The 26,737-nt window shown below is 40.7% G+C and overlaps 2 protein-coding genes and 1 long non-coding RNA gene across 7 annotated transcripts; 2 read left to right on the plus strand and 1 right to left on the minus strand.

Annotated features, from left to right (window-relative positions):
* Positions 1 to 961: 961 nt before the first annotated feature.
* On the plus strand, positions 962 to 8,631 carry LOC116708743 (kinesin-like protein KIF3B). The gene is made up of 8 exons (XM_032546725.1): positions 962 to 2,854; positions 2,932 to 3,033; positions 3,141 to 3,263; positions 3,437 to 3,555; positions 4,472 to 4,588; positions 4,951 to 5,065; positions 6,334 to 6,506; positions 6,823 to 8,631. Exons 1-8 carry the CDS (start codon positions 1,400 to 1,402, stop codon positions 6,971 to 6,973), a joined length of 2,355 nt encoding a protein of 784 aa, XP_032402616.1. The 5' UTR covers positions 962 to 1,399; the 3' UTR covers positions 6,974 to 8,631.
* Positions 5,284 to 18,091, minus strand: LOC116708745 (uncharacterized). 3 transcript variants are annotated; one of them, XR_004336765.1, is made up of 4 exons: positions 17,980 to 18,091; positions 14,407 to 14,493; positions 6,387 to 6,503; positions 5,284 to 5,946 (listed from the first exon to the last, which is right to left on the minus strand). It is a non-coding gene; the product is annotated as an uncharacterized LOC116708745 (long non-coding RNA). The 3 variants fall into 3 exon arrangements; XR_004336764.1 differs by lacking the exon at positions 17,980 to 18,091 and having other exon boundaries at positions 14,407 to 15,962; XR_004336763.1 differs by lacking the exons at positions 14,407 to 14,493; positions 17,980 to 18,091 and adding an exon at positions 10,987 to 11,343.
* Positions 10,058 to 26,176, plus strand: asxl2 (ASXL transcriptional regulator 2). Of its 3 annotated transcripts, XM_032546722.1 has the most exons (13): positions 10,058 to 10,383; positions 13,057 to 13,139; positions 13,312 to 13,314; positions 14,015 to 14,123; positions 15,970 to 16,108; positions 17,213 to 17,331; positions 18,092 to 18,212; positions 18,914 to 18,973; positions 19,648 to 19,808; positions 20,041 to 20,137; positions 20,266 to 20,371; positions 22,668 to 23,382; positions 24,263 to 26,176. In XM_032546722.1, the coding sequence occupies exons 1-13, from the start codon at positions 10,327 to 10,329 to the stop codon at positions 26,021 to 26,023; spliced, it is 3,531 nt and encodes a 1,176-aa protein (XP_032402613.1). In that variant the 5' UTR covers positions 10,058 to 10,326; the 3' UTR covers positions 26,024 to 26,176. The 3 variants fall into 3 exon arrangements, with proteins under 3 accessions (XP_032402613.1, XP_032402614.1, XP_032402615.1); XM_032546723.1 differs by lacking the exon at positions 13,312 to 13,314 and having other exon boundaries at positions 10,064 to 10,383; XM_032546724.1 differs by lacking the exons at positions 10,058 to 10,383; positions 13,057 to 13,139; positions 13,312 to 13,314; positions 14,015 to 14,123; positions 15,970 to 16,108 and adding an exon at positions 16,174 to 16,626.
* The last annotated feature ends 561 nt before the right edge of the window (positions 26,177 to 26,737 follow it).

Below are 26,737 nucleotides of genomic sequence, written 5' to 3' on the forward strand. Positions count from 1 at the left end.
TGGTTTCCTTCAGTGGAGAAGACTTGCTTTTTACCCTCAACAGATGAATTTAAAGCTGGCTGCATCTGGAACAAATGCCAATTTTGAAATACGATTATTACATTTCATAACCTGACCTTTGCAAGCCCTTCTGAGTGTTGGTCATTTGTTTTAAGTAGAATATAAAGCTGGATTTACTTTATAAATTGTCTGCACACTTCAAACAGTCAATAATTATCATGGGAAGGGCTTTGAATTGCTGTTCTTCAGGTACATTTAAAATTAAATGTAGTAAAAAATATTCTAGTAATTCAGTTCAAATGTAATTGTGTAAATGTATTATACAAAGTGATATACAGTATATATATATATATATATATATATATAAATTAAACTTAAATGGTTTTTGCCTCATATTTCTATAGATTTTATAGTTATTCCTACTGCCTGTGTGCCTTCCTCACACCAACCTTTTTTTCATTCCACTAAATTTTCCATTAATATTCTTTGGAAACAGCGCTGTGTGACGGACCAGCTATTTTAGCAATGACCTTTTGGACTAAGCATAGCAAAGCTTTTCTATATTTAAAATATTTACTAACAGAAGAGTAAAAAGGTTGATTTTAAAAAGCTATTTTCACTTCACAAACGGAATTTCTTAATAAAATTCTTTAGGTATTTGCTTAGTTGATCAGTGCGAGTTGTTTGTTTGATCTGACGCATTTACTTAAATGCGTCAAAAAAAGAAGAAATCTGCATGGGGGTAAATACTTTTTTAACGCAACTGAGTCTGAATTTCTTTTTTTTTTCTTTTTTTTTTTTTGAATGACACCTAAAATAAATTAGCTTTTCAATCATAACTTAGTTAAATGCACCTGTATGTATGTTAAGAAAGAAAATTGGTTATTTAATTGGGATTCCTCCTGATAGATATAAAATCTCTCCTTTTTTCTCTTTTTATCTTTAATTTTTTTTTTTTTTTTTTGAAAGGTGTGTTTACAAATCAATAATTTCCACAATGTGGTCATGAGAAAATCTAGCTCAAATCCAATTCGTCGCGCCAGGTCACATGTCTGGTCTCCATTGTCCGCAGAGCAGGGTGTGTACAGCGGGGATGCTGCGTGGTCGGGTGTGGGAGTAGCTGGCTGCCTGGCTGGATGAGTGGGTGTTTTCCCTTCAGCAGCATCCTTATTTCATATCTCCTTCCATCGCTTGCTTCCTGGGAAGATGCCCGGGACGGAAGAGATGCAGCGCGGGGGTGACGAGAAGCGGCCCGGGCTGACTTAGACGGGGCGTGTCTGTCGGTTGTTTTTGCTGCTGTCATCGCTGCTGCACCTGCGTGGAGGACAGGAACGACTGACTCAGCTCCCGGAGAATGGCTATGTAACTCGGTGAGGGAAATCAGCGGCATAAACACTAAATGATCGAGAGAGAGAGAGAGAGAGAGACAGAGAAAGAAAGAAAAATGTCTGCGGGCAAACACTGCGAGGCGGTCAGGGTGGTGGTCCGTTGCCGGCCGTTCAGCAGGAGAGAGGAGACAGCGGGGTGTGAGAACATCCTAGAGGTGGATGACAGACTGGGGCAGATCACCATCAGGAACCCAAAGGTGCCACCTGATGAGCCGATGAAAGTCTTCACGTTTGATTCGGTGTATGGCTGGAACTCGAAGCAAAGGGATATCTATGACGACGCTGTGAGACCTCTGGTGGAGTCTGTGCTCCATGGCTTCAACGGCACCATCTTCGCCTATGGGCAAACCGGGACTGGCAAAACCCACACCATGCAGGGGGCGTCGAAGGACCCGGAGAAGAGGGGCGTCATCCCCAATTCGTTCGAGCACATCTTCACCCAGATATCCAGAAGCCAGAACCAGAAGTATCTGGTGAGGTCGTCCTATCTTGAGATCTACCAGGAGGAGATCAGGGATCTCCTATGCAAGAACAACAACAAGAAGCTGGAGCTCAAAGAGAATCCGGACTGTGGGGTTTACGTGAAGGACTTGTCTTCGGTGGTGACAAAGAACGCCACCGAGATCGAGCACGTCATGAACATTGGAAACCAGTCCAGGTCGGTGGGCTTCACCAACATGAACGAGCGCAGCTCCAGGTCCCACGCCATTTTCCTTGTGACTGTAGAATGCAGCGAAAGAGGCCCAGACGGCGAGGACCACATTCGTGTTGGAAAGCTAAACATGGTTGACTTGGCTGGAAGCGAGCGCCAGAGCAAGACGGGCGCCAAGGGGAAGCGTCTGAAGGAGGCGGCCAAGATCAACCTGTCCCTCTCCGCACTGGGGAACGTCATCTCAGCCCTGGTGGACGGGAAGAGCACCCACGTCCCGTACAGAGACTCCAAGCTGACCCGCCTGCTTCAAGACTCTCTGGGTGGCAACGCAAAGACGGTCATGATCGCAACAGTTGGGCCCACTCACAAGAGCTTCGACGAAACCCTGGCGACCCTGAGGTACGCCAGCAGAGCCAAGAGGATAAAGAACAAGCCTCGGATTAACGAGGACCCCAAAGACGCCCTGCTGAGGGAGTTCCAGGAGGAGATCGCACGCCTGAAGGCTCAGCTGGAGGAGCGGGGGATGCTGGCAAAGGAGAGGCGCCGGAGGAGGAGAGACAGCAAGAGACTGAGCAAAAGCCTGGCGGGTATGGAGGAGGATATCCTTTGCGAGAAGGATGGAAACGTGTGGAAGGCGGCCGAGGAGGCAGAAGAAGACGGGAGGCATTGCCTGATTGAGGGGGGTGACAGTGCCAAGATTCTGACCTGCCAAGGTGGCAGTGAGAAACTGAGGAACCTAAATCTGTACAGAAGAAGTCTGGGGGACATGCAGTGGGATCAAGACGCGGTGGAGAAAATCATTGAGAAATACAAGGTGTTTGATTCAGCCGATAAATGAGACAAGAGTTAAAAGGAATGAGCATGAATAATCCACTGTGTTTTTGTTCACAGGCCATGGAGAGCAAACTGTTGGTCGGTGGAAAGACTATCATTGATCACACCAATGAGCAGCAGAAAATACTGGAGCAGAAAAGACAAGAAATAGCAGAACAGGTAAACATTGCTCAAATAAAAACACACCCCTTGTTGCATCCTGGCATGTCGCATAACTTTTGTTTCGATCGAACGTTTGCATTTAATCTTAATTACTCGGTTCGCAGATAAGGAGAGAGAGAGAGATCCAGCAGCAGATGATGTTGCAAGATGAAGAGACCTTGGAAATCAGAGAGACGTTCTCCTCCCTGCAGCAGGAGGTGGAACACAAGACAAAGAAGCTGAAGAGGGTGGGGTGACTCTCTCGCTCGTGTGCACAGTGGCACAATCTCTAAAGAAGTTGCCCATTATTTGAATAGTTGTAGGCACTGAAAAATATGCTGCAGTCGAACTGAATCAGTTCAAATCAAGTTTGTTTTGCTTGACAATAGCTACTAGCAATTTTTCTATTCATTTTCTGCAGCTGCATGCTAAACTCCAGCTGCTGAGGGGAGAGATGAAAGACATTTTTGACGAGCACGTCACAACCCGACAAGAACTGGAAGAGACTCAGGAAGAGCTAACCAGAGAACTCAAGTACAAGTAAGACATGATAACTTTTGATGCTTTTGCACTCTACAGATCTTTGGCCTGCATGTGTTACAAAAAGTAACCCCGTCCATCGCCTTTGACACAGCATCCCGACAGTGAAGCATCGTGTTTTGGAAAGCTTTTCGTTCGTCAGGGACAGAAAGCTGATCAGAGCTGATGATGTGAAGATGGACAGAGCGAAGTACGGGGCAGTCCTGAAAAAAAAAAAAGAAAAAAGAAAAACAGAGACCCTTGAGACTGGGATGGAGGCTCACTTTCCAGCAGGACAATGGTGGTGATAATCCAGACCGACTTACAACGGAATAGGTTTAGATCAGTGCATATCAGTGTGTTACAAGGCCCAGTCGGTCCCCGTGGGCATGGCGCAGAAAACTTGTAGCTGGCAAGTGGCAGTGTAAAAATCAATACATTTTTTTTGATTGAATGTTGTAAAACAATAAAAGGCCGTTAGACGTCCCCTTTAGTTTTGTCCTCTGGGAATAGTATTTAGCTTCCTTCGATACTAGGCTTTAAACTAAATGAAGACACCTTAATAGTTGCCTACTGCAGGTATAATAATAATTACCTAACAGCATTTAACAGGGCCGTACTTCTTAAAATCATAACTTTTACTTTAATATGCTGTAATGAAAGTCTGACTTTTATAAAACACTTTTTTTCTATAATAACTTACTTGTACCCAACATAACATCCATTGCAACTGATTGGCATTCTACTCCTCGGTATTCATTTTAAGGTCTGCAACCCAAGCCTTGATTTTCTTGATATATTATAAATACTGGTGTTAAATTTTGAATAGAGATGTTTAGATCATTTTTTGCCATATTGTTTGTTTGTTTTTTTGTTTTTTTATTACGTTTGCACACGTTTTGTCAGTTTGGATGGACATTTATTTTGTATTTTGCAGATATCTTCTGATTGAGAATTTCATTCCCCCGGAGGAAAAGAACAAGATCATGAACAGGCTGCAGTTTGACTGCGAGGAAGATCAGTGGTGGCTACAACCAGTTATTCCTTCAGAGAGGTCAGTAAATCAATTGCGCATCGATCTCATCACGTACTACTGAATCTACTGAAACTACCGAGTCATGCAGGGTGTATAAATCTTTTACCGAGCGTGATAAAAGTCCAAACCATAATAATCCTTACAACCGCTCGTTGAGTACCAAGCCTCGTGGGCTTATACCCTCTCCTGGCAATGAAAAAAATTGTGTCAAGTGCGCTGCAAAAATTGAAATGATCTCCAATGTCACAAGATGTCAGTCGAAACTCCAGTAGTGTCCTTTTTCAGAATCAGCGCGTCATTACAACACCAGATTATTTTTGTTTGTTTCCAGAGGATCTGTATCTGAATCTAACCCCATCCTCTCTGATGTCTTCTCCCAGTACACCCACTCAGGTCAAGAGACGGCCTCTTTCTGCTGTGGGATACAAGAGGCCAATCAGCCAATATGCACAGATGGCTGTTGCCACCACTACTGGGATCCCATTTAGATACCAGGTCAGTGCTCAGATATTTACACCACAAGGCCAGATGGCAGACAAGGAGCACTAGAATGATCTTACTCTATTGCTATACCATGTTCAGAACAGCCTTGTTTGTGAAATGTGAAGGCCTCAACAATCTATACACAACATTGAACTGTTTTTTGTTGTTGTTGTTGTTTTCTTCTTTTTTTTCATGTTTATCCTGAAAATAACTGTTGTACTGGCACAGCAGATTTTGATTTTGCTTTAATACAGATGCTATGCATTGCATTGCAAAAATATTGTTATTATATAAACGGGTTTAAAGTATTTAAAAATCTGAAAAGTGTGGCATGCATTTGTATTGAGCCCCCTTTGTTCTCATAGCGCTGAGCTAAACAAATACCAGTGCAACCAGCTGCTTTCAGAAGTCATCTAAATCCTGAACGGAGGCCACCTCTGCGTATTTTAATCGAAATAAGAATCTCACCATCCCCACTGTAAAAACATGGTGGTGCTAGCGTCATGCTGTGGGGATGCTTTTCCTCAGCTGGGAGAAGGAGACTCTTCAGAATTTTTTTTTTGTTTTTTTAAATCGATGGAAGTAAATATGAGTAATATTGGACGAAAAAATTGTAAGACTGCAGAAAACTTTCTACAGGAAAACAACCCTGAACATACAGCTACAATGAAATGTTGGTTTGTTGTGTCTTGTCAAAGGCCAAGCCTACATCCTATTTGTAGGATTCTGTCTGTAGGATTCTGTTGCATTCTGTCTGCTGGCCTTAGTTCTTTATGTGCCCGGTTAGAGATGGAAGTTAAGGAGGATCCATATTTGGGATTTGTGACATTTGCAGGCTCTCCATCCTTCCGTCCATCCAGACTGATTCATCTTGAGCTATTTTCAAAGAAAAACTGTAAAAAAAAAAAAAGTTAGTTTCTGATTGATGAGGACATTTGACAAACATGCAGCCTTAATTAGACTGACAGACGGTTCTACAAAGCACTGACTCGGGGGAGAATACAAATCCATGTGAAATCCCATAAAACCGAGACACTGACGTTTGGCGGTTGGAAAGTAACAAATTGTGAAAAAAGTTCAAGGAAAATTTATATTTTTGCACGCAAGCCTCTTTATATAACTCAGTCTCCTCACATTTATTTGCAATGCTCTCAACTCTGCACACTTGACTTTCGTTACACAATAATCAGTTCAGCAACGCTCCTTCGCTTCTGTTCCCTGATATTATCGGAAACAGCCAGTCATAATTGCACTATAAGCAGTGTCGTCTGTTCTTACAGGCAGAAAACGTCATGCTGCTGGAGTTAGACATGTCCCCACCAACCATGTTCACCTTGAACCTAAACGGCGAATGCCTGGAGAGAGCCTTCACCCCCAGGCTGCTGCCGGATCTGTCGCTAAATGTGCGTGCAAGAGGCGCGTCGTCTTCAAGGGTCAGGAAATCCCAGTCCTGGTAAGTGAACGACAGAAAACAGAGGAATATTTAATTTTAAATACTTCATACGCCCTTTTAGAAGCAGTAATAACTGAAACTATACTTTTTAATTTTAGGGTAATTTTTTAAACTAACGTGGTTCCTTTAAACCTGTAAACAAAAACAAAGTAGTAACACATGATGCTGGTGCTAGCTATGGGAGTACTGCAGTTAAATTGCTTAGAATGAGTCACGATTTCTAGTGCATGTCAGCGTAACTCACAAATCCTATAAGTACTGCATTGTTGTGGTGTTTTTTTGCAGTTCAGATAGCTTTGTTTTCTATGGTCTGCAGGTATCAGGCACCACAAGCTGCATCTGTCACATCATCCTCATCCGCCACTATGCTGACATCAGAACCTCAGAGCTGCTCTTCCTCTCCGAGACAAAGACCGTCCTCTGCTGCATATCTTTCTTTGGGAGGACCAGACCAATCAAGCCCCTGATTTTCCGTTACATTCTGTCTGCTGGCCTTAGTTCTTTATGTGCCCGGTTAGAGATGGAAGTTAAGGAGGATCCATTTGTATTAATTCATTTTGAAGCTGAGTTTATTTTAAAAAAATAACAATTTAAAATAAAAAAACCCATTATCTGTTAGTTTGGGAGGTAACTAAAAGTAGAATAGTTTAGCTGAACATTTTTTGATTTCTTAGTTTCAGCATGGTATACCTAAGCTTTTTTTTTATTTGACTGAGTGATTTTTGTTTTGCATCTCTTACAGTCACGATAAAAACGCAAGTGCTTTTATGCTTAAGGAATCTCAGATGAAAATGATCAAATACTGGTCTTTTCACCCCTCTGACATTTTTTATTTAATTTATAATTTTTTTTTTTTTTTACCTTTTGGGTAAAAAATGGTGCAGTGTACTGCAGGATGTCTTTGTACTGATTACTTGTCAATTTATACCCGACAGAGATATGTTTTTAGCCCACTTATTTGAAAACTACTCCCAAAAAATGACTCCAAAAAATACTGCTTTGCAGAACGGGGTCGCCCAGACCTATTTTAGCTTGTTCAGGCGGCGTAGGGGTCAGATTTCAGAAGAATCAGCTGAACTATGTAGGGATCGAACCACAATCAATGGAAAAGGAAAGCAATCCAAATTCAATTAAACTTTACTTGGCATTTACTTTACTTTACATTAGAAATGTTAAAATTGTTTGAGCGGAAAAAATATACAATCGAACAAAATGTACAATCAGACAAAATATTTTATTGTTTGGTAAAGGTATGTCATAATACAGATTTAATGTGCAACCATTAAATCACTAGTCATCAGAAAGTCTTTTCTCCTCTATTAATCATTATTATTTCTAAACAATTAGGAATGTTTTTGCATGGTGACCAAGTGGAAAGGTACTAATTGTAATCTTAAAGTAATTGTTGCAATTGTCAATCTAAGAAAGATACAACAGCGCTTTCTTGACAAAAAAAAAAATACAATGACATAGCTGAACAGCTCGTAGCATCTGGAACAATGCCTTTTAGATGTGTAACTGTTAAGCATGGTGGTGGAGAGGTGATGATGTGGGCTTGCTTGTTGACATCACATCTCGAGTGCGCAAAGCTACATCCGAACCACCCACAAAACGTCTGGAACAAAATCTATTCTTGCCTTAAATGCTCCCGAAAAGAGGAAGAAAAAAAAAAAAAGTTGCGCACCTTTCAGTAACTCTTTGTAGCAATGTTTTTAAGATGCACTCAATGCTTTAGCATTCTGTTTCAATATTCGCTTAATAAATAATGTTTAAACAGAGTCGCTCATCTCGGATTGTATTAACCAAATTTTTAGAGCCATGATGTTTTTTTTTTAAAGTATGGTTATTAAAATCTTAGAATTGAAAGTCTGTATGCTCACACAGTTGTAGAGAAAAGAAAAGATGGCCATGTCTCTGCCAAACACGTCAAGGCTGACCGAATGGGAGAACATCCTGACGTAACCTGTGTGCTTTACGATGTTTTGCTGCGGTGTTTGGCTAATGTAATTGTGAACCAAAAGTGTGAAGAAAGCTTGCAGTGCCGTCTTGATTAGCTGCCTTACTTTTTCATGATTGTGAAAAGTCGACTTGCTTACATAACAAAATAAACACTGAATAGTCTCGACGTGCCTATTTTGTCATTCTTCTTTCAAATCTGTATTGCACTTCTCTTAATGAGTCTCATCATAGTCGCAAGTGCCAGACAGTTTGTAAAATCACAGGGTGTCTCTTACCGTGTCATGGTCTGTTTTTCTATTGATTTTATTGATTGATTCAGATAAAACCTGCTCTCCCAAAAACACACTTCCCTCCTCCCACAACTTTGTTGGCATCATATAGCGCATAGCAGATTGATCAGCGTTTTTCTGAGTACGCACTTGTGTGTTTTACTTTTTTCCTATCTGGTCACCTGCCTCCCTGTCCCTCGTTCCAAACTTTTTGCTTGTATTTGGTATGGCTGTAGCAAAATGGCGGAGCACTATTTAAGAACGCTGCATTGGTTTTTAGGAAGGCTTTGCAACATAAAATGCCATGGAAGTGGTTTTGAAGTTCAAAGTAATGTATTAAAGTTATTAAAAGTTCAAATTAATTCAAGAGAATTTCAAGTTATGTTCTCATTCTCTCTCTTTCTCTATTTACATACACATATTACTGATTAGATCTGATTGGTGAACCTTCACATAAAGTCCAGTTCAGGCCAGAGTCACACCCCCCAATTTTGTTGGGTGAGGCTGCCAGAAACAATGCATTCAACCATGAAATATTTAGTAAAGCTGCAATTATTGTATGTGCTTTTTATGTGACATCCACATTTTAATAAAATTGATAGGTGGTGATATTTCAGTTTCTGTGGACTCAGTGTTATAGGTACCATAAGAACCATCAGTAACATCGTCATATAATAGGGATGGGATGCAATTTATAAAAACCAACCAACTAGAGGATTTCTTAGTCTTATTTAATCAGATTTTGCTTGACGACTTAATAAATGACATGTGAACTTCGACGGTAACATCAGATGTAGATGCTCTTGTTTTGTTCTTATGTTGTGTGCTGTTGTAACTAGTTGCTAGTTTGGTGTCTACACAGGTAGGAACATGCTTGTGTTGAGGTGATACTGTAGGCTTGCTCAATACATTCTGCCCTGTGCATCTCCCAGACAACTGGCAAACAAATGTTAGGTAAATTATTGTCACCCACCAAGCTAGGTTTTATTTTGTTTCTTTCTTCTCTGATTCAAAACCAAAACTCCTAGTTAATACGTTATTAATGCATTCATTTCAAATTTAAGTGAGTTCACCTCAATGATTGATGATTGATTTTTTTTATGAAATTGTGACACCTCTGGACTTCCATAAAGAAAAGGACCAAGCCAGACTTAAAAGGCCAATATTCAGATTCTATTAAGAGAAGGTCATCATTGCTATTTACTAATGCCACCTGACCCTTCTTATGCCTCTTATGATGTCATCAGAAGAGCGTTATGCAGAGTGTTGTGTTCCTTGGTGCACATTTTATTTACTGTACTTTGTAAAATCCTACACACCCGTACCTCATTATCCAACTATGTTTTGTTGACTGTACATTTTCTACTTAAAAGAAAATACACCACTATAACTAGTATCTTTAAATAGATGTGGGAAGCTTGAGGGTTTTAGAATGACAGCCACATACAGTATAAGGATGACGTTTCCAACGGTCACGTGACTCTTTACAGTAAGTCCAACATGGCAGATGGAGTAGGTCTTGCACGGTGACTAAAGCAACATTTCAACTAAAGCGGACAACCTAAACTCCACTCCGCCGCGGGACATCCACCATGAGGGAGAGGCAGAAGAAAAAGAAGGGCAGGACGTGGGCGGAAGCCGCTAAAACGGTATTCTTGGGTGTTTTGTCTTCCGTTTGTTGTGGTTGTTTTCCTTGAACGCTCCCACTTGTACAACTGTGTTGATGAGTTCATGACCTGCTGGTGGAGACGAATGTTGCGCACACCGCGCGAGGCCTGACGGTCCAAAGGCGGCTGCTGTCAAAACGCAGGGGACCCTTACCCTCCGTCTGCCTCCTCTGAGGAGAAACGCAGCGTTGTTACCATGACCTAGGCACACCCACGCATGCCTCTAAGCCCACCGTTCGTGTTTCATGCAAACAGTGGGACTGACAACTCTTTATCGAGCTGATTCGGATAAAGTGATCACGTCAAGGGTGCGTTAGCCAGGTTAGCATCGGCTAGGTCGTGCTAACTCCGTCAACAAGTTGTATTAGTTTCAAGTAGACTAAAATCAAGATGTCATTTTTAATAAAGTGTTATTTTGTACTGTTACTTTTATATCTTCTTTGTCGGTGTCAAAGCAGTTCCGGTGCATGCCAACTTGGCCAATGAGTGTTATTAGCTTTCGAGCTAGTTGGACTAGCTTAGCATGCTAATAAGTATTTAAATATGAAAACTCTTAGAAAGAACGTCACAAATATAATATCTTACCGAGTTGTGTGGATATTTGGAGTCCACTGACACGTGCTTCATGTTCAATAAACTAGTTTAATTGTAAAGTGCAGGTAAGTGACAGCAAGTAAAGTGCGTATCTAATAACTTAACGCGTAAAATGTAAAGTCGCTGCAGAGTAAAAGTACAAGCTCACAGCTGTTGAATGGAAAAGGTTGCAGAAAAATAATGACAAAATAAGGTCAGCTTCACGCCGAGATACATATAGTGCCTAACAAAAGTACTCACTTTTCACATTTAGTCGAGTAGCAAGTACAAACCTGTCTATGTTTTAGAGTTATTTGTGAAAAGTGATGCTTTTTCAATAGTTTGTTTATTTTTACAATTAAAAATCTAATTCGTTTTGTCATGCACAAACACATTTTGCTGTACCTGCAAGTCTTTACCATGCAGAGAGTGAAAGTTTAGCTCCTTTGGAGAATTATAGACAGGTTCTCATTATAAAAATAAACCGCGTCTGTATTTATTCCCTACCTCTGGACTCTTGTGGTTACAAGCTTTCATAGAGAATAGGTCAAACTCAAGATTGGATGCAGTGTCTCTGAACATCAATGTTAAAATGTTGCAACAACTTCCCAATTGAATTCTACATTTTTATGTGACCTAAAACCATCCAGTTGTTGCATGTTGCCTCGTGGTGGGAAGTGAACCTCCAGGCAAAGTCTTAAATTTTATGTGGCCTGCAATGTGTTTCCTTTTGTTTATTGGCCTGCATTTATCACTGTTCTGCTTCCCACACCGTGATGCTGCTGTGGCAAGATTTGTGGAATGGACATCTAATCTACCAGCACATTTCTTCCACTTTGGAATAAATTGCTTATTTCTGTTTGTCCACCAGATAAAGTCAAACTAAAATGCATTAAAGTTTGTCGGTTGTTGTGCGAGGAAAAAAAAAAAAGTGGAAAAGTTGAAGAGATCTGAATGTGAATAGAGACTGTAGGTAGATATTGGCCCGCATGTTTCGAAACAAAGCAGCTACAAAACTCATTTCTCTGAAATGTTTTGCTTTGTGTATAAAGGAAAACATGCAACAAATTCCATATCATTCAAGCCCTTTGACACAAAACTGTGCAAGAAAGTAACAATGAACAAGCACTGCAATGTCATTATGCATCAAAATATATACAATGAAGCTAAATAGTTTTTTTCTTTAAAAAGTTGCAGTACTAAATGAGTAGAACCTCGCCACATCTTAAAAACCGAGCAGCAGGGGGCGCTCTAGATATAATTCTAACTCTGGTCAGAAATACTATCCGAGCTCTCTTCCGCCTTCAGTCTCCATGGTAACCCACCGTTGCACTGACCAACAGATGGTTGCAGCCTCCACTACTTTCTCTGACTGCATCAGCGCATGGAGTCAAAGTTACGCTTAGTTTCCCTGGAGCCAGAGAAGCTGCAGCCATTCTCAAATCTACATGTAATCAAGTTTTGTAAAAGATGAGAATAATGAGAGAGGGCTTAATGCTGCGTGGAAGAGGAAAATGATTCAGTGGAAAACTAAAACCTATTAAAAGGGGGGAAAAAAATCTATTTGAATGAGGTGGAAAAGTGGCTGGTGGTAAAAACTCTCTGAACTTGAAACTGAAAAATGTTTGACTCCTTTTTACTCGAAGAGCTCGGTATCAGTTTGAGTCGTCACCGATTTCTACTTTTACATCTTGCCCAGCCATTACCATAGTTTTACTTTCTTTTGGAAACAAACAAACTAATTGTTTAATTGAAAATCATTCTATATTTACATCTATTAAGTGTGTCAATAATGATGGACTTGGCAGTACCATAAAATTCCCTTGCGTTTAACAGTCACCCATTGAATAGACTGAATATTATGATGAATTATGGCAATAAATACGATTAAAGTTATCATATTTTGTGTATTTTATTCTGCAAAATTTTGTTGTAACGCCATATCTCTGATTTAAAATTTACACAAAGATTATTGACCCTGATCCAAAAAAAAAAAACAAGGAGTAATTTCTCTGATTAAGAACCTGTTCTTTATTAATCGTGTTATTTTGTTTTGATTATTTTTATTTTAAATCCTTTCAGGTTTTGGAGAAGTACCCTAATACTCCTATGAGCCATAAAGAGATCCTGCAGGTGATCCAAAGAGAGAGGCTTAAAGAAATAAGGTAAACCCACATTTTAGAAAGCATTTTTTTTCCTTTCCTGTAAAAGGCAACACTACCTGTTTCTCTCCCTTATTTCTTTTGTTCATGTTTTTTTTCCCTGTTCATATTCACAATTAGTTTAATCAATAACTGTTTAATTTCTTTTTGTTTCATTGTCACTCTTTTCATCCAGAAGGTAAGACAAGAAAAAGATGGCCTCCCCCACCCACCATCCCACTTTAACAACCTCACCGCATTTCCATATTTTGTTCATATTTAAATCTTGCATGCTTTAACAATGACAATGTTGTAGATTCAGTGGCAAAAATAACTCACTCAATAGTTTTAGTCTTGACACCTTATGCCCACACGGTACATTTATACATGAACACAACTGTGCAACAGAAATAGATATAGCGTCATGTGAGCCTTGAATTTATTTATTTGTTTTTTCAATAAATGTAATTGGGAATCTTATCACTTTTTTTGTTTTCACTCCGCTCGACATACTCGTTTATTGTTAAAGTTAACATAGCAGAAGTTGTAAAAACAAAATCTTAATTTCTTTCAAGTTCTTACACAATTCATTAAAATGTATATTCAAATTATATTACGTGTTATATATAATGTATATTTTTCTATTTCAGAAAAGTGTAATTGGTAACAAAAGTTGCTTTTAATTTTAGCTTGGGTCAATTCAGTCAACTGACTGTATGTGAATCGCAGGGCAGATATCCTACCCTGATGTTACTCTGATCCAAACTTATGCATGTCGACACTCAGACGTTTGATCAGCCTCTACCCTTCTTCCATTGTTTTTTTTTTATTTTTTATCAATAGCCGCTTGAGGAATGGAAGTCAATAATCATAGTTCGTGGTTTTCTCTGATCCCTCAGCGGAACCTCGCCGCTGGCATGCCTGAATGCCATGCTGCACACAAACTCTCGGGGTGACGAGGGCATCTTCTACAAAGTCCCGGGCAGGATGGGAGTCTACACGTTAAAGGTTAGTTAGTCAGACAACAAAACACTTTGCAGAACGGTGAAAATGTTTTTAGTTCTCCATCAGGCATTGTTGTAGAGTCGCCGAGTCTGTGACGGTCTTCATCAGTTTGTTGTGGCGTGTTTATTAAGGGTGTAAGGGGTCACGTAGGTCTTGTTTCAGTACAGACCTCGGTTTTGTGGTCACATTTCAGTATGGGAAAGTACAACAGGAAGAAGACAGAAATGCCAAACGATAGTTTTGTCTGAACTACATAAATAACCTCCACAAAAACAGAAAAACTAACCACTGTTGTTCGTGACGAGGCTCTCAGGCAGCGCCATGACGGCTTCCTCGGGACTCTGGTAACTATACGGGGTGCGACGATGGGTCCCTGTCAAAGATGAACAGTAGATAAACGAGACAGATTTTTTATTGTGTTTTTAGTGAAAGTTAATGCAAGAAAACGCAGAAAGCGCTACATTGATTTTTAAATGGGACAAATAGAATAAATGTTTTATAATCATGAAGAGCCAATAGGAAGCCCTGGAGCACTACTCTCTCAGAACCAGAACCCAACATGAAGAGCAGCATCCAGATTTTATGCTCCTTAAATCTGGAACAAACTTCCAGAAAACTGCAAAAGAGACAAAACACTGAGTTCCTTTAAATCATGACTAAAAGTGGAACATTGGTCAACATGTTTAATGAAGATTATTCTTGAAGAGTTTGATGTTGAAGATTTATTGCTAGTTTTACAATTTGTTTTGATGATGTAAAGAACTTTGAACTGCTTTTTTACTGAACTGTATTATACAAATAAACTTGACTTGATTAGACACCAACTTTAGCACTGCTAGCAGCAAAGGCTAGACTGTTGCAGCACACTTTTCAAAGTGTCCTCAACTTCTCTGGCACAGTTTCTATTGAGTACCAAAAATTTTGTCACACTAGTGAAAAATGGCGGAAGCTTTTCTTAATGTTTTCTAGCAGAGTGTTCTCCACCAGCCTGACCTACAATCCTAGTCAACTCTGTTAGCACAACAGAGTGGTTCAAGAGCAACTTATCTTCTTACTTCAAAATAAGAGTCTGAAACATGGTGACTAGTCTAAACCATTTACCTTTATAGCTGCATTACATTTAGAATATTTTGGGTATGCTGAGTACATTTACGATTATGTAGGTTTTCCGCAAATGATTTAGAGTTGCGTTCCACAGAAAAATCTGTGAAAACAGAACCGTGAATAGGCAGCATTTCCACTGCGTAAGAAAACAAACTCATGATGTGCTGATCTCAAATACAAATGAAAAGTTTAAAGGATTGCTGTTCAAACTACTAAATTAACTAAACTAAACTTTAAAAATCAGTTCCTTTTAGTCTTTTTTTCCCCCATTTTAACAACAAGGTTAGACAACAGGCTAGTTTTGAAAAATGCACAACAGTATTTGCTTTTACAAAATCACAAGATTTGATTTTAGTTGAGGACAAACTAGCAAAATAACTGAAACGGCCAATAAAATGTCCTGAGTTTCATGTGTATTTTTGGTGCAAAAAACCCCACAAAAAACGTCCAAATACAACAGATTTGCGACGATTTGTAGGATCAGCATAAGATCAGCTTCATCCAAAATTAAGAAAATCGCAGCAGGTTGATCGGCTAGCCAATCCATTGACGCAAACTAATGCATAGCCATGTTACTCATAAAAATCTCTCATGTAAAAAATAAGACCTTTAGATTGAAGATGCAATCAAATAATGACCAGCTATTCTAAATAATTTGCGCTTTATGTGAAGGGTTAAACTCATCAATCCCCTTAAAGTCTTTTCTATTTGCTAGCAGTTTTTCTCTTCTTCTTCTGTTTTTCAGAAGGACATCTCAGAGGGGGTGAAGAAGCTGTCGGAGGAGGGCTCCGATGAGAGCAGCGACAATCTGTCGGACTCCCGAAGCTCGGAGAACAGCAGCACCGTTCCTCCAGAGGGCAGGAGAGGACGGTGGATGCGAAGAGGTACCGTCCCTTACGTTCACGTAAAAGTTTGAGAGTTTTAGTCTGAATTTCCCGGGCTAAATCTGTTTTTATGCTCCCGCAAATCAATTTTGTGACAGTTTTCTTTTAATTGCGCAGAATTTAGAAGTTTAATATAAAAAAAAGTATATTTTTACGACATCAAGGAGCACCTTTCATCTTTTAACCTTAACTCTTTGCTCATAAAAGAACAGTTTTTTTTTTCTTTTTTATAACTTTTTATTGCCGTGAATGAGTGAAGTATCAGGATAAATGATATCCTTGTCCTGGTCGTCACACGGCTCTTTATTTACTTATTTTAGCTGATTGGGCACATAGGTCTCTTATGTCAGTGAGCGTTAACGCCTCTTCTCAGCTGTTGTGAAGCACTGTTGCTCAAACACAGGAAGCCAGCTCTTTTGCCTGTATACAAGCTTAAGGAAAGCGGTTCTTCCAGAAAGTTAGATTAAACCTGTCGTATATTTCTGGGACACCCTGAGCGCCCAACATGACGGCGAAAGGTCTGGCTTTTTTTTGACTCTCGATTCATCAGCAAGCTGTAGAATCACATCCGTTTTCTATAGTCTACCTTGTTTGCGGGGAGGGTTGTGTTTGCTTTATTGCTGTTTTTATGTGATTCAATGCAAGTTTGGCAAAGGCTTTTTTCTTTTCTTTAAGTTGTATTTATTTTCTTTATTTGCCGCTACTTGAACGTTTTAAGCGACTGTTTGAGGCAGGAAGCCGAATTTTCTCAGCCTGACCCGTGACCACTTCCTCATTACGCACAAGTTTGAAGCTGCCATAGAAAGGCGCTGCGTCTTTACAGCAGAGTGAGAGAAATGATCTTTTTGTAATTGAGCTAATAAAGGCATAAAAGTCAAATGCTGGGAGATCAGTGATCTGTATGAGAAAACACAAAGCTCAATAGTACTCTTGCCGAGATGTTCAGCCCATTTTTTCTGAAGATATCTTAGAAGGGTAACGTAACCCTCCCTCCTTTGTGCAAAAGATTGGTTTCAGTTTCATCAAAACAATCGCCCAGCTTGATTGTTTGCATACTCGCCTCAGGAAACGTAGATTTGTAACAGGCTTTTTTCTATTTTCCAGTCCCCTCCAAGCTGCAGTCACAGCCGTCGTCTCCGCAGCCACAGTGCTCATCGCCTCCCGTCTCCTCCAGTAAACTCATCTCTCCCTCACAGAAACACAGCAAGAAAGCACTCAAACAGGTATGTTTCTTTGTTTCTTGTTTTCTTTTTTTTTACCCTTTAAGCCTATTTATTTACAGTGCAGTTAGGTTGTTTCTCGGTAGTGTTTATATCTCTGTTTATATTGCCCTCTTATTTACAGAGTTTGATATAAAGATCTTCCACTCTACTCCACAAAACGTAAATGCATCCCGGTTTAATATGTCTATGGAATCATTCGGTGTTATTTGAATAAATATAAAGTTTTGACGCTGCATGTTTGTTTTACTGTGCCTCCTTGATTCTTTCAGTTTGGTTCAAGGTCTTGTGCAAATGTTTCATACCACTTGAGCTTTTCCACGTTTTGTCTTTTTCTTTCCTTCTTTTAGAGTATCAGCCTTCCAAAGCGCTAATTTATCTAATTTATAGAAAAACCTCTTCCTTCAGTTACAGCTGAAGGTTGTTTTTTTTCTTCCATCATCTCTCATCAGCGTTTCTAAAAATCAGTTGGGCTTTGACTGGGCCATGTCGATGTGCTGTCTTCCAGACGTTTCATTGAATATATGTCTCGCATATATTCCAAGTCGGAGTTTTCCTGATGGAAACTCTGACTCGATCTCAAGTCTTTTGCCGCCTCTAGCAGGTTTTCTTCCAGGACTCCCCTGTATTTAACTGAATCCATCATCTTACCGACTGACTTGTTTCTTTCTCCCTTTTTAAGGAATATTTCCTCAGCCAGATGTTGCCACACCACTTTTCCAGATGGTTAGGGTTGCCCTAAAATCTTCTGCCGTTTTTCTAGGCGCTGAAGCAGCAACAGCAGAGAAATCAGCGCAGACAGGGTGGTATGCCAGCCATCTCCAGCTCCAGGCTGCTGCTAAAGACCATCAAAGACATGGCAGAAAACATTACAACAAAGACTGGTAGGTTGCAACACTTACACCGCTACAAGCAGCTCTAATTCATATTAGTACTATGTATTTAGGTGCTTTTTTTTAGGTTCATTGCATAATTTTAGTCATATTTTCATATTTTTTTCATAATGAAAATAAAACAAAATCATATTTTCTCAGCTTTTTTTCCCATTTGAACAGAATGGCTCAATAGTTTAGAGAGCAACAACTTTTTAAAGATGCATGACATTAAGTCAATTCAAATCTAACTTGTATTTCTGTACATTTGATACTGCTCATAAATCCACCACTGCCATGTAATTTATGCAAGTGCTATTCACATGTCATATCAATAACCTGGTAATGGCATTAGTTAATTTCTTACTATATTATGCGGATGCTTTGTCGTTGAGGAAGATTTACTCACCTCAACACGAAGAACGCTTCAAAAATGGCATCGACAGCAGGACGGTCCACCATGTTTTGTGATTAAATTTAGCCAGAACTGGAGCATTAAAGGTTTAACTGTAGGTTGCTATTCGTGGAAAAAGGCTAGAGTCAGGTGATCATTTGATATGGAGGAGTAACACATCATACAAAAAGAGAGTAGATGTGTCACAAGAAGTGTTCAATCGCAACTCGCATGGTAAAGAATAAGAAACTTTTTGATTGCAGCTTTACAGTTAGCCGTTCTTCAAATTCACAAAGGTTTTCTTCTTTTGTCCACTCAGAGTTATGCCACCCTGTCGTACCCAGAAAAGTTCCTCAGAGGTCCGATCGTCTCAGTGCAGGTAGGTCAATCATCAGGTGTAACTTTTTTTTAAATTTATTTATTTATTATTATTCCAATTCTACTCTTTGGGTTGGATATATTCTATAAACCCGCTGGAGACGTGCACCAGAACACATAGCCCCACTAGGGTTAAGTGTGTAAAGATAATGGATTGATCTGTATTTTCTATAAAACAGAAAAATGGCAAAAACAAATTAGTCTATGGTCATTTAATGTCTACAACATTTGTAGTGTACTGAAAGTACTGGCCATGGCATGACTTTAAACATTTAAATTAGAAATTATTTTTTTTTAAACTTTTTTCATTATTTGGATAACTTAAGTGACAAAAAGTCCAACTTAATCAAACAGAGTTCAAGTCTAAAAACCTGTTTAGAGTTTCCTTTGATGAGTAAAAAGTGGAACATTGATCAACTTATTTGATATATTTGCTAGATGAGGACATTTGACAAAATATAATGTGCATTGCTTGTTTCATAATTGGTGACTGTATGATGCTTTTCTGATGTAAAACGCTTTGAACTGCCTCGTCGCTGAAACGTGCTACACAAATGAAGCTTACTTGATTTATAGGACACAAACGATTCTTTGGTGAACAAAATCACCAAGCATGTCGATTGTTAAATCAAAATCTGTTCTGCTGAATTCTTTCTGTCTCGCATCCATTCCAAGGTCAAATAAAACGCACAAAGTGTAAAATAGACGTGGAAACGCCAGACTCCATTTTGGTTAACACCAACCTGAGAGCCCTCATCAACAAGCACACCTTCTCCGTCCTGCCTCCCGACTGCCAGCAGAAGCTGGTCAAACTCCTGCCTGAGGTCGACCGACAGGTGACTCTTACGCCTCTGTGGCATTGAAGATCGATTAACGCACAAAAGTGTCATATTGCAGCAAATCCGTTCATCTTAGATGATTCATACGAAAACATTCAGCAGTGTTACATAAAGCAGAGGTTTTGTCCAAAGCTCTGAATGTAGTGTGCTAACTCTCGAATCTGCAGTCAGTGTTCCAGTGCAGTGATTATTAAAAGATTAGTCATCGCATTGTGCCTCTTCTCTTCAGGCTTGCTTGGACGGCCTTCTGAAGGTTACGAGCTCGGCTTTAAACAACGAATTCTTTGCATCGGCAGCGCAGTCTTGGAAAGAGAGGCTGGCTGAAGGTTAGTCGCTTGGCTCCCGGTTGATAACGACATTCATTTCTCGTATAAAGCAAAACAAAATATCTCCAAGGCCATCTTGTGTTGCTTTCTCTTTTTCTAAATCCAAATAAAACTTTCTCCTTTCGCAGGGGAATTCACACCCGAGCTGCAGGTCCGAATGCGTCAGGAAATCGAGAAGGAGAAGAAAGTTGAGCACTGGAAGGAGGCTTTCTTCGAAAATTACTACGGGGAAAAGTAGGTAGAGTTGTTCATAGTCATGCAGTTGTCAAATCTGAAGGAGATTTTGATGGTTTGGAAAATGTCTTCATTGGTGGGTTGATTGTTTTTTTTCCCCCCATACCAACTCAAGACATTTAAGAAAAAGTGAGAGCCGATTCTAAATCCTAATCTGATATCGGACTACTTAAAGCACAGACTTGCACGTTAGCTACCAAATTTACTGTAAAGTTATTCAAATGAATGCCATGTGTATAAGTGACACCTCAGTAGCTCCAAAGACGTTTAAAATGCTGTAAATCAACTATCCTTAGCTCACTAGTAGGCATGTGTCATATACCCATATTAAGGTATACCAAGGCTTTCAACCATTTCATTCTTGCTGCACACTGCTCATCAGCTGTCTGAAAATCAGCACACTGCTTATAGACTGACTGATTTGACTATTTTCAGCTTCTTCTTTATGTGACAGAAGCATAAATATGTTCTTCTTTTATAGTTTTTCTTAGGTCTGTTTCAAACTCGAATGCCATTGTTGTAAGTGTTAGACAGGGTGTCCTCACATCCTTTAAAAGTCTTACATGAATATATCTAAAATTAAAGCCTTAAAATGTCCTATGTTCATTTAAAAAAAAGTTTGCCTTAAATGCATTAATCACAGGACTTAAATGTTGTTGTGGCAGGACCATTTAATCTTGTATATTCTTTGTAGTTTTCTTTTTTTCTCTTGGGACTTTTCTGCCAACTAGCTGCTAACACAAGTAAGTGTTGGCAAGTGCAATTTAATCACCGGTTGGCTGGAAAAATGTTCATTATCGCCATACAATTTAATTTATTTATTTGCATTTTTTGTCCATTTCTGTCATGATACAGGTTTTAATTTCTATTCATAGTGGTCTTAAAAAGTCTTGAATTTGAGGTGGTTAAACGTGCAGAAACCCTAATTATTGTAAACGTGTTGTTTTATCAGAGGAGCAGTGGAAACAAGTGTCTCTTTTCACTTATTAACAAATGCAACAACATCATAGAAAGTAGGTTTTGACCCGTTCAGATCATACTTTCACAAACTCCTCCATAGTTGATCACGTTGTTTTTCACGTCAGACAATCGCCGATCACAGAAATCACGTTCACTTCATGCTGCCTGGACGATAAAAGGGGTGTGGCATCTTCCGCCAAGTTTTCAGATTCCTCATCCAAATACTTTGACTTTTAGCAAAGTTGTTGTGTGCCTTCTTCATCATATTATTATTGTCATCAGACTCTGATGATTATCATATTACACATATTAGAGGGACATCTGATTACGATACGACGTCTTTGTTCTGTTCACGCTTACAGACCGATGAGCTGCTGCTGACGTCTTTGCTTATTCCAGCTCCATAATAGCGCTTTATAATAAGCGTTAGCAAAGGTTTCCAGTTTATGACTCTTAAAGAAAGTAGTTCCTCAGTAGCTGAAGATAAATGAAAATAACAAATTCAGTTTCGTAGAAAGTCATGTCCAAAAATACAATGCAATAGTATCCATCGGATAATTATTAACTCCCTCCACAAAGGTCATCGCTACAGAAGCTGGCTGTTCCGATTTGATGAATAAAGCACTATAAGTGCAATATAGATGAAAAGTTGAGTGGAAGGATAAAATGTAATTGGAAAAGATGCACAATTGACAGCTCCAAGAGGATTGCGAAGCTGAATCATAGACGGCGTCAGATAATGCACATCTGGGCTAGGTGGGAAAAGAACTGGGGTTTTGCTCTTCAAAGGTTTTTTTTTCTTCTAAGGAAAATCGGTTGTGGATTTCATTTAGAAATCAAGGTCAGAGTCTGGAGGGGGAAGGGAAAAGGTGCTCATAATGCAGTTTGAAGTTTCCACAGTGAAAAAGTTCATACCTTCATGCAGTAAGACCTTGATGCAGTCTGCGTGCAAAATTTAGTGATGAAAGTACTTTTCTTATGTAGCATTTAAAATTTCTGAGAAAATGAATTTTGTGTTTTTATTAGTTATAAAACATCCAATTTTACAGAAATAAGCACTTGAAATACATTACTCTGTAATTAATCAGTTTAATGAGTTTTACTTTTTTCTTTTTGTCTGTGAAATAAATAAACTTTTCAGTGGGTTTCCGAGTACTAACACTAAGTGTAGAATTGCTGCAAAGCATCAGACCCTAAGCAGATGTTCTCAACCTTGAATGTGACAAAGTTTTTTTGTTGTTGTTGTTTTTACATTCATAAGGACGTCACAAATCAAAAATATTTGCGATTTAATATTTGAGATAAAAACATCTTTCAATTTTCTCCTTTTGTACAGTTCAGGCCTCAGCTACGAGGAGTCCAAAGAGCTGATAAAGCCCGATGGGAATAAGGAGACTGTCAGGCGCCGCTCTCCTGTTTGCCAGAAAAATCCAGCTGCTCAGCCTCTGGAGGACAAGAAGAGCGCCAAGGATTGCGTCCAGACCGATGCTGCCCCGAGAGACAAGAAACCAGCGGAGAAATCCCCGGACCCTCCGAAGGAGCTGCCCCGACACAAAGAGTCTGTCCCCACCACGGAGCCCATGAAGACGCGTCGGTCACAGCACGCGGAGGATCGAAAGCTCAGCGCAGCCGCTCAGACCGGGCCGCCGCCGCCGACGGCTGTGAAAACACTGGAATTGGAGAAACCGGCCGAGCGGAGCCCGACTAGCACACTTCATGAAAAGCAACAGAAGGAGGAAAAAGAGGAGAAGAAACTCCCCGAGTCGCCCGTGAAGACGAGCCCCCCACTAAAGCCCAGTGTGGATGTAAAGGATGACCAGCTGGTGACCGCAGTGAGACCTGCTGCGGGTGACGGAGAGGTCGCCTCGGAGCCCAGCACCGGCTCGGACGCCCACAAAAGGAAAACCCTCTGCGAGACGGAGGGGGAGGTGACTCCAGAGAAAAGACCCCGTTTGTCTTCCGTTTCCTCCGTGTCATCGGTCTCCTCCGCGTCATCCATATCCAGTCCCGCCACGCCATCTCCGACAAGTCAGAGGGTCCCGCCTCTCAAGGTGAGAAACGTGCACGCTCTCCATTTAACCAAGGTTTTTCTCATTTGTCTTCTTTAAAGGGGATGGTAACCATAAACTCACTTTTTCACATATTATCATGTCATCACCACAGATTTTATGTTATGAATAAACACATTGAATCTCAAAATTATAACAAGTAAGAAAAATCTGTTATGAATAAAATCTGTGTAGCATGCAATTGTATCCAGCTTCCTTTGTGCCGATACCCTGAAATAAAATCCTGTGCAATCTTGTTGATCTGTGTTTAATTCACTCTGAATCAAGCCGCCATTTTTAGGATCTCAGAAGTTTGTTGGAGAATTTCATTGAACACACAACCTTCTGAAAACGACATAATTTACCAGATTTCGAGTGAGGATTCATAATTAATTTGAAGATGGATGGAGATAACTACATGGCAGTCATGAATGGGAACCTGTAAGATGTTAAAGACTTTAGAATGGGTCTAAGGTTCATTTTACTGCGGGACTACAAGCCTAAATGTAAACCAAGCATTGCCACAAACACAAGTGAATAAAAAAAACGTCTTGACGTTAACTTAGTTGAAGATCTATGGAAAGACTTTAAAATTTGTCCTCACTTATTCTCTCCTTTCAGTCTGACTGAACTTGAGCTATAGAGGAATTTAATCATTTTATTGCCTCTTTGCAATTTGTGGTGATCCATTGCATAAAAAATACATTCATTTGTGTAGTTGTAACTTAAAGAATGATTTAACAGTGCAAGAATAAATTTGCAAAGCACTGCAATTTGGATTATGGCGGTGCTCCTTTAAGGTTTCGTAAACTTACTCGACTTTATTCCCTGTTAAATGTCCCAGTTGAACTCTAAAAATTGTCAAACATTTCTTTCTTTTCAGATCCCAGTGTCACGAATTCTTCCTGTCCCTCTGTCACCAAGCCAAGTCTCACCAAAGACTCCCCTCCAGGGCCCACTCAGCAGCCCGGGCCACACCGGAGCTCGCACGCTGGCTTACATCAAAGCCAAAGCTCAGCTCGCCCGAGCGCAGCGCGTAGCAGCCGCCGCCGTGTCATCCGCATCGAAGGGAGCGGTGCCGGGGCCGGGGCCGGGTGGAGGTAGCGGTGGTGATCACGGGCAGCCATCACCCAGCCCCAGCCTCAGCCCAACTTCCCCACAGGCCTACACCAGATTACCAGCCACCAGCAGCAGCAGCAACCAATCCAGTGAGCTTTCTCCTCCGCTCAGCTCAAGACCAGCTGATGACAGGCAAAGCAATCATTTTACCAGTACAGTCCAAAAGAGCTCCAATGCTTCAGTAGAACATTCATCAATGCAGACTGTAAAGGATAAGGACGCCCCAACAAGTGCTGCATCACTAACCAGAACCAGTTCTTTCATTCCAGCAAACAACCCCCTTGTGACACAGTTGCTGCAGGGAAAAGAGGTTCCACTGGACCAGATCCTCCCAAAACCCCTCTCCCACACGGAGATTCGGGTGTCGAGCCAGGCTTCTGGAAATAAGGGGAAAATGACACATTTTGTTGATCATAAAGGAGATAGGCACGTGTCTGCGCAAGCCAATACCGCCGGACGTGCCGCAGAATGCACAAAACATCACCGGGAGCTTCCCGATAAGGAAACCCAAGAGCAGATCCTACAGACGCTGATGCAGAGGAAAGCTCAGCAACAGAGGCAGCCGCCTGGAGGAGCAGGGCTGCTGCCCGCACACCACAGGGTGCCGCAAATGCTGCACACACAGGAATGTCGGGAGCAGTCCAGAGTGTTGGTTGGCTTTCTGGGTCGGAAGAAGATCCCTAAGCCGGCCATGACGGGGCATTACCTGCTCAACGTGTCCACGTACGGCAGGGGATCAGAGAGCAGGAGACTGCAGCTGTCAGTCTGCCCCAACAAGTCTGCTTTGAAGAGGGAAAGCACAGACGGAAAGGAGACGGCTAAGACGGAAGAACCAGTGAAGAAAGATTTCGCGTTCGTTACTAGGGTGAAAACCGAGCAGCAGGGATGTGCGGTTGCCAGGTCCGACGACCCGGCAAGTTTTCAGCATTGCTCTGGCGTAAAGACTGAGCCTGGATCTGAGAGCAATGGAGCCGGTGGTGCCGACAGTGGCGTCACCAGTGCTAAAGCCAAAGACATCAGTCCGTTTTCTCCAGCGCACCGAAGTCACCTCGAACTCCGCAATAACAATCAAGGAAACTCTGAGCCATATCTTTCCCTCATGGACCCCGGTCACCAGCAGCTCACTGCCTTTCAGAGGGCGCTTGACAATCAGGAGTCGGCGGTAGCCTCCAGCTACGGCGGCACCATCAGCATGTCTGTACCTCACACTCTGGACCACAACGCCGCGGGCACCGCCTCTTCCGCACCCTCATCGGAGGTCGACGGCGGGGGCATCTGTGGGAGCGTCATGTCGTTCTCGGTGACCGTCACCACGATACCAGCCGGTCACGCGCTAGACCACGGCAATCAGGGCGAACCCTCGCGGGAGCAGTCCTTTATCGAGGGCGCCAACATGGAGGACGTTCAGTCGAAATGCTATTGCCGACTGAAGGCAATGATCATGTGCAAAGGCTGTGGAGCCTTCTGCCACGATGACTGTATTGGCCCTTCGAAGCTGTGTGTGTCATGTTTAGTGGTACAGTGAAATGGAGTTAATAATAACTAAACGATGTAAGGGTTTCATTAGGCATGGGCCGGTATGTGCAACACAATATCAGGGTCACTTAGAGAACGAATTAAGAAAAAAGGGTTATTTTTTTCTCTCTGTCCATTTTAAGAAAAAGTCAGGAGAGAGTAGCATAAAGTCCAAATATAAATTTTTTAAAAATGTCCAGAAGTAGTTAATACTTTGTTTTTTCAATTAAAAATGTTGAAATGTCATGGAATAGGTCATAATTTTTTTTTTAAAGTAAAAAAAATACATTTTCAAGAACAAGTTATAACAACAACAAAAAAGCTAAACGTCAAGAAAAAGTCTAAATACTTTTTTCCAAAGATGAAATGAAAAATAAATCCAGATTTAGAGAGGCTTGGGTGTTTTTTTTTTCCTCAAAAACATCAACATTTTTAAATCAAACGGTGGAGTGGTGGATGGCGCCCCGATGCTGCTATAATGGATATAATAAGTTAAATTATTAAAACGCTAAAATTCTTCTGTTTTGCTTGAACTGTTATTGGCAACGGATTTTAATCAACAATTGAAATCCCTGTTCTCAAGCCAAATCTTGTTAAGTCTAAAGTTTTCTGTAACCCAGGAGCTGTATGGCTTAAATTGATTTAACTGGAATCTCCATGGATGTATGACAAATTGATTTTAGCTGCTTAACTAAAGATACTGTCTGTTCGAGTGAGCTAGCTT

The sequence above is a fragment of the Xiphophorus hellerii genome, chromosome 19 (genome assembly GCF_003331165.1).
Source record: "Xiphophorus hellerii strain 12219 chromosome 19, Xiphophorus_hellerii-4.1, whole genome shotgun sequence".
NCBI lineage: Eukaryota > Metazoa > Chordata > Actinopteri > Cyprinodontiformes > Poeciliidae > Xiphophorus > Xiphophorus hellerii.

What these genes read in the sequence shown, in the direction of transcription:
- LOC116708743 (XM_032546725.1), top strand. Translation starts at nt 1,400, where the DNA reads ATGATCGAGAGAGAGAGAGAGAGAGAGACAGAGAAAGAAAGAAAAATG. An exon ending in GACAAGAAATAGCAGAACAG is followed by an intron (nt 3,034 to 3,140) that starts GTAAACATTGCT and finishes CTCGGTTCGCAG; the next exon opens with ATAAGGAGAGAGAGAGAGAT. An exon ending in GGATCCCATTTAGATACCAG is followed by an intron (nt 5,066 to 6,333) that starts GTCAGTGCTCAG and finishes CTGTTCTTACAG; the next exon opens with GCAGAAAACGTCATGCTGCT.
- asxl2 (XM_032546722.1), top strand. Translation starts at nt 10,327, where the DNA reads ATGAGGGAGAGGCAGAAGAAAAAGAAGGGCAGGACGTGGGCGGAAGCC. An exon ending in GGGCGGAAGCCGCTAAAACG is followed by an intron (nt 10,384 to 13,056) that starts GTATTCTTGGGT and finishes AAATCCTTTCAG; the next exon opens with GTTTTGGAGAAGTACCCTAA. An exon ending in TGCCTGAGGTCGACCGACAG is followed by an intron (nt 19,809 to 20,040) that starts GTGACTCTTACG and finishes TCTTCTCTTCAG; the next exon opens with GCTTGCTTGGACGGCCTTCT.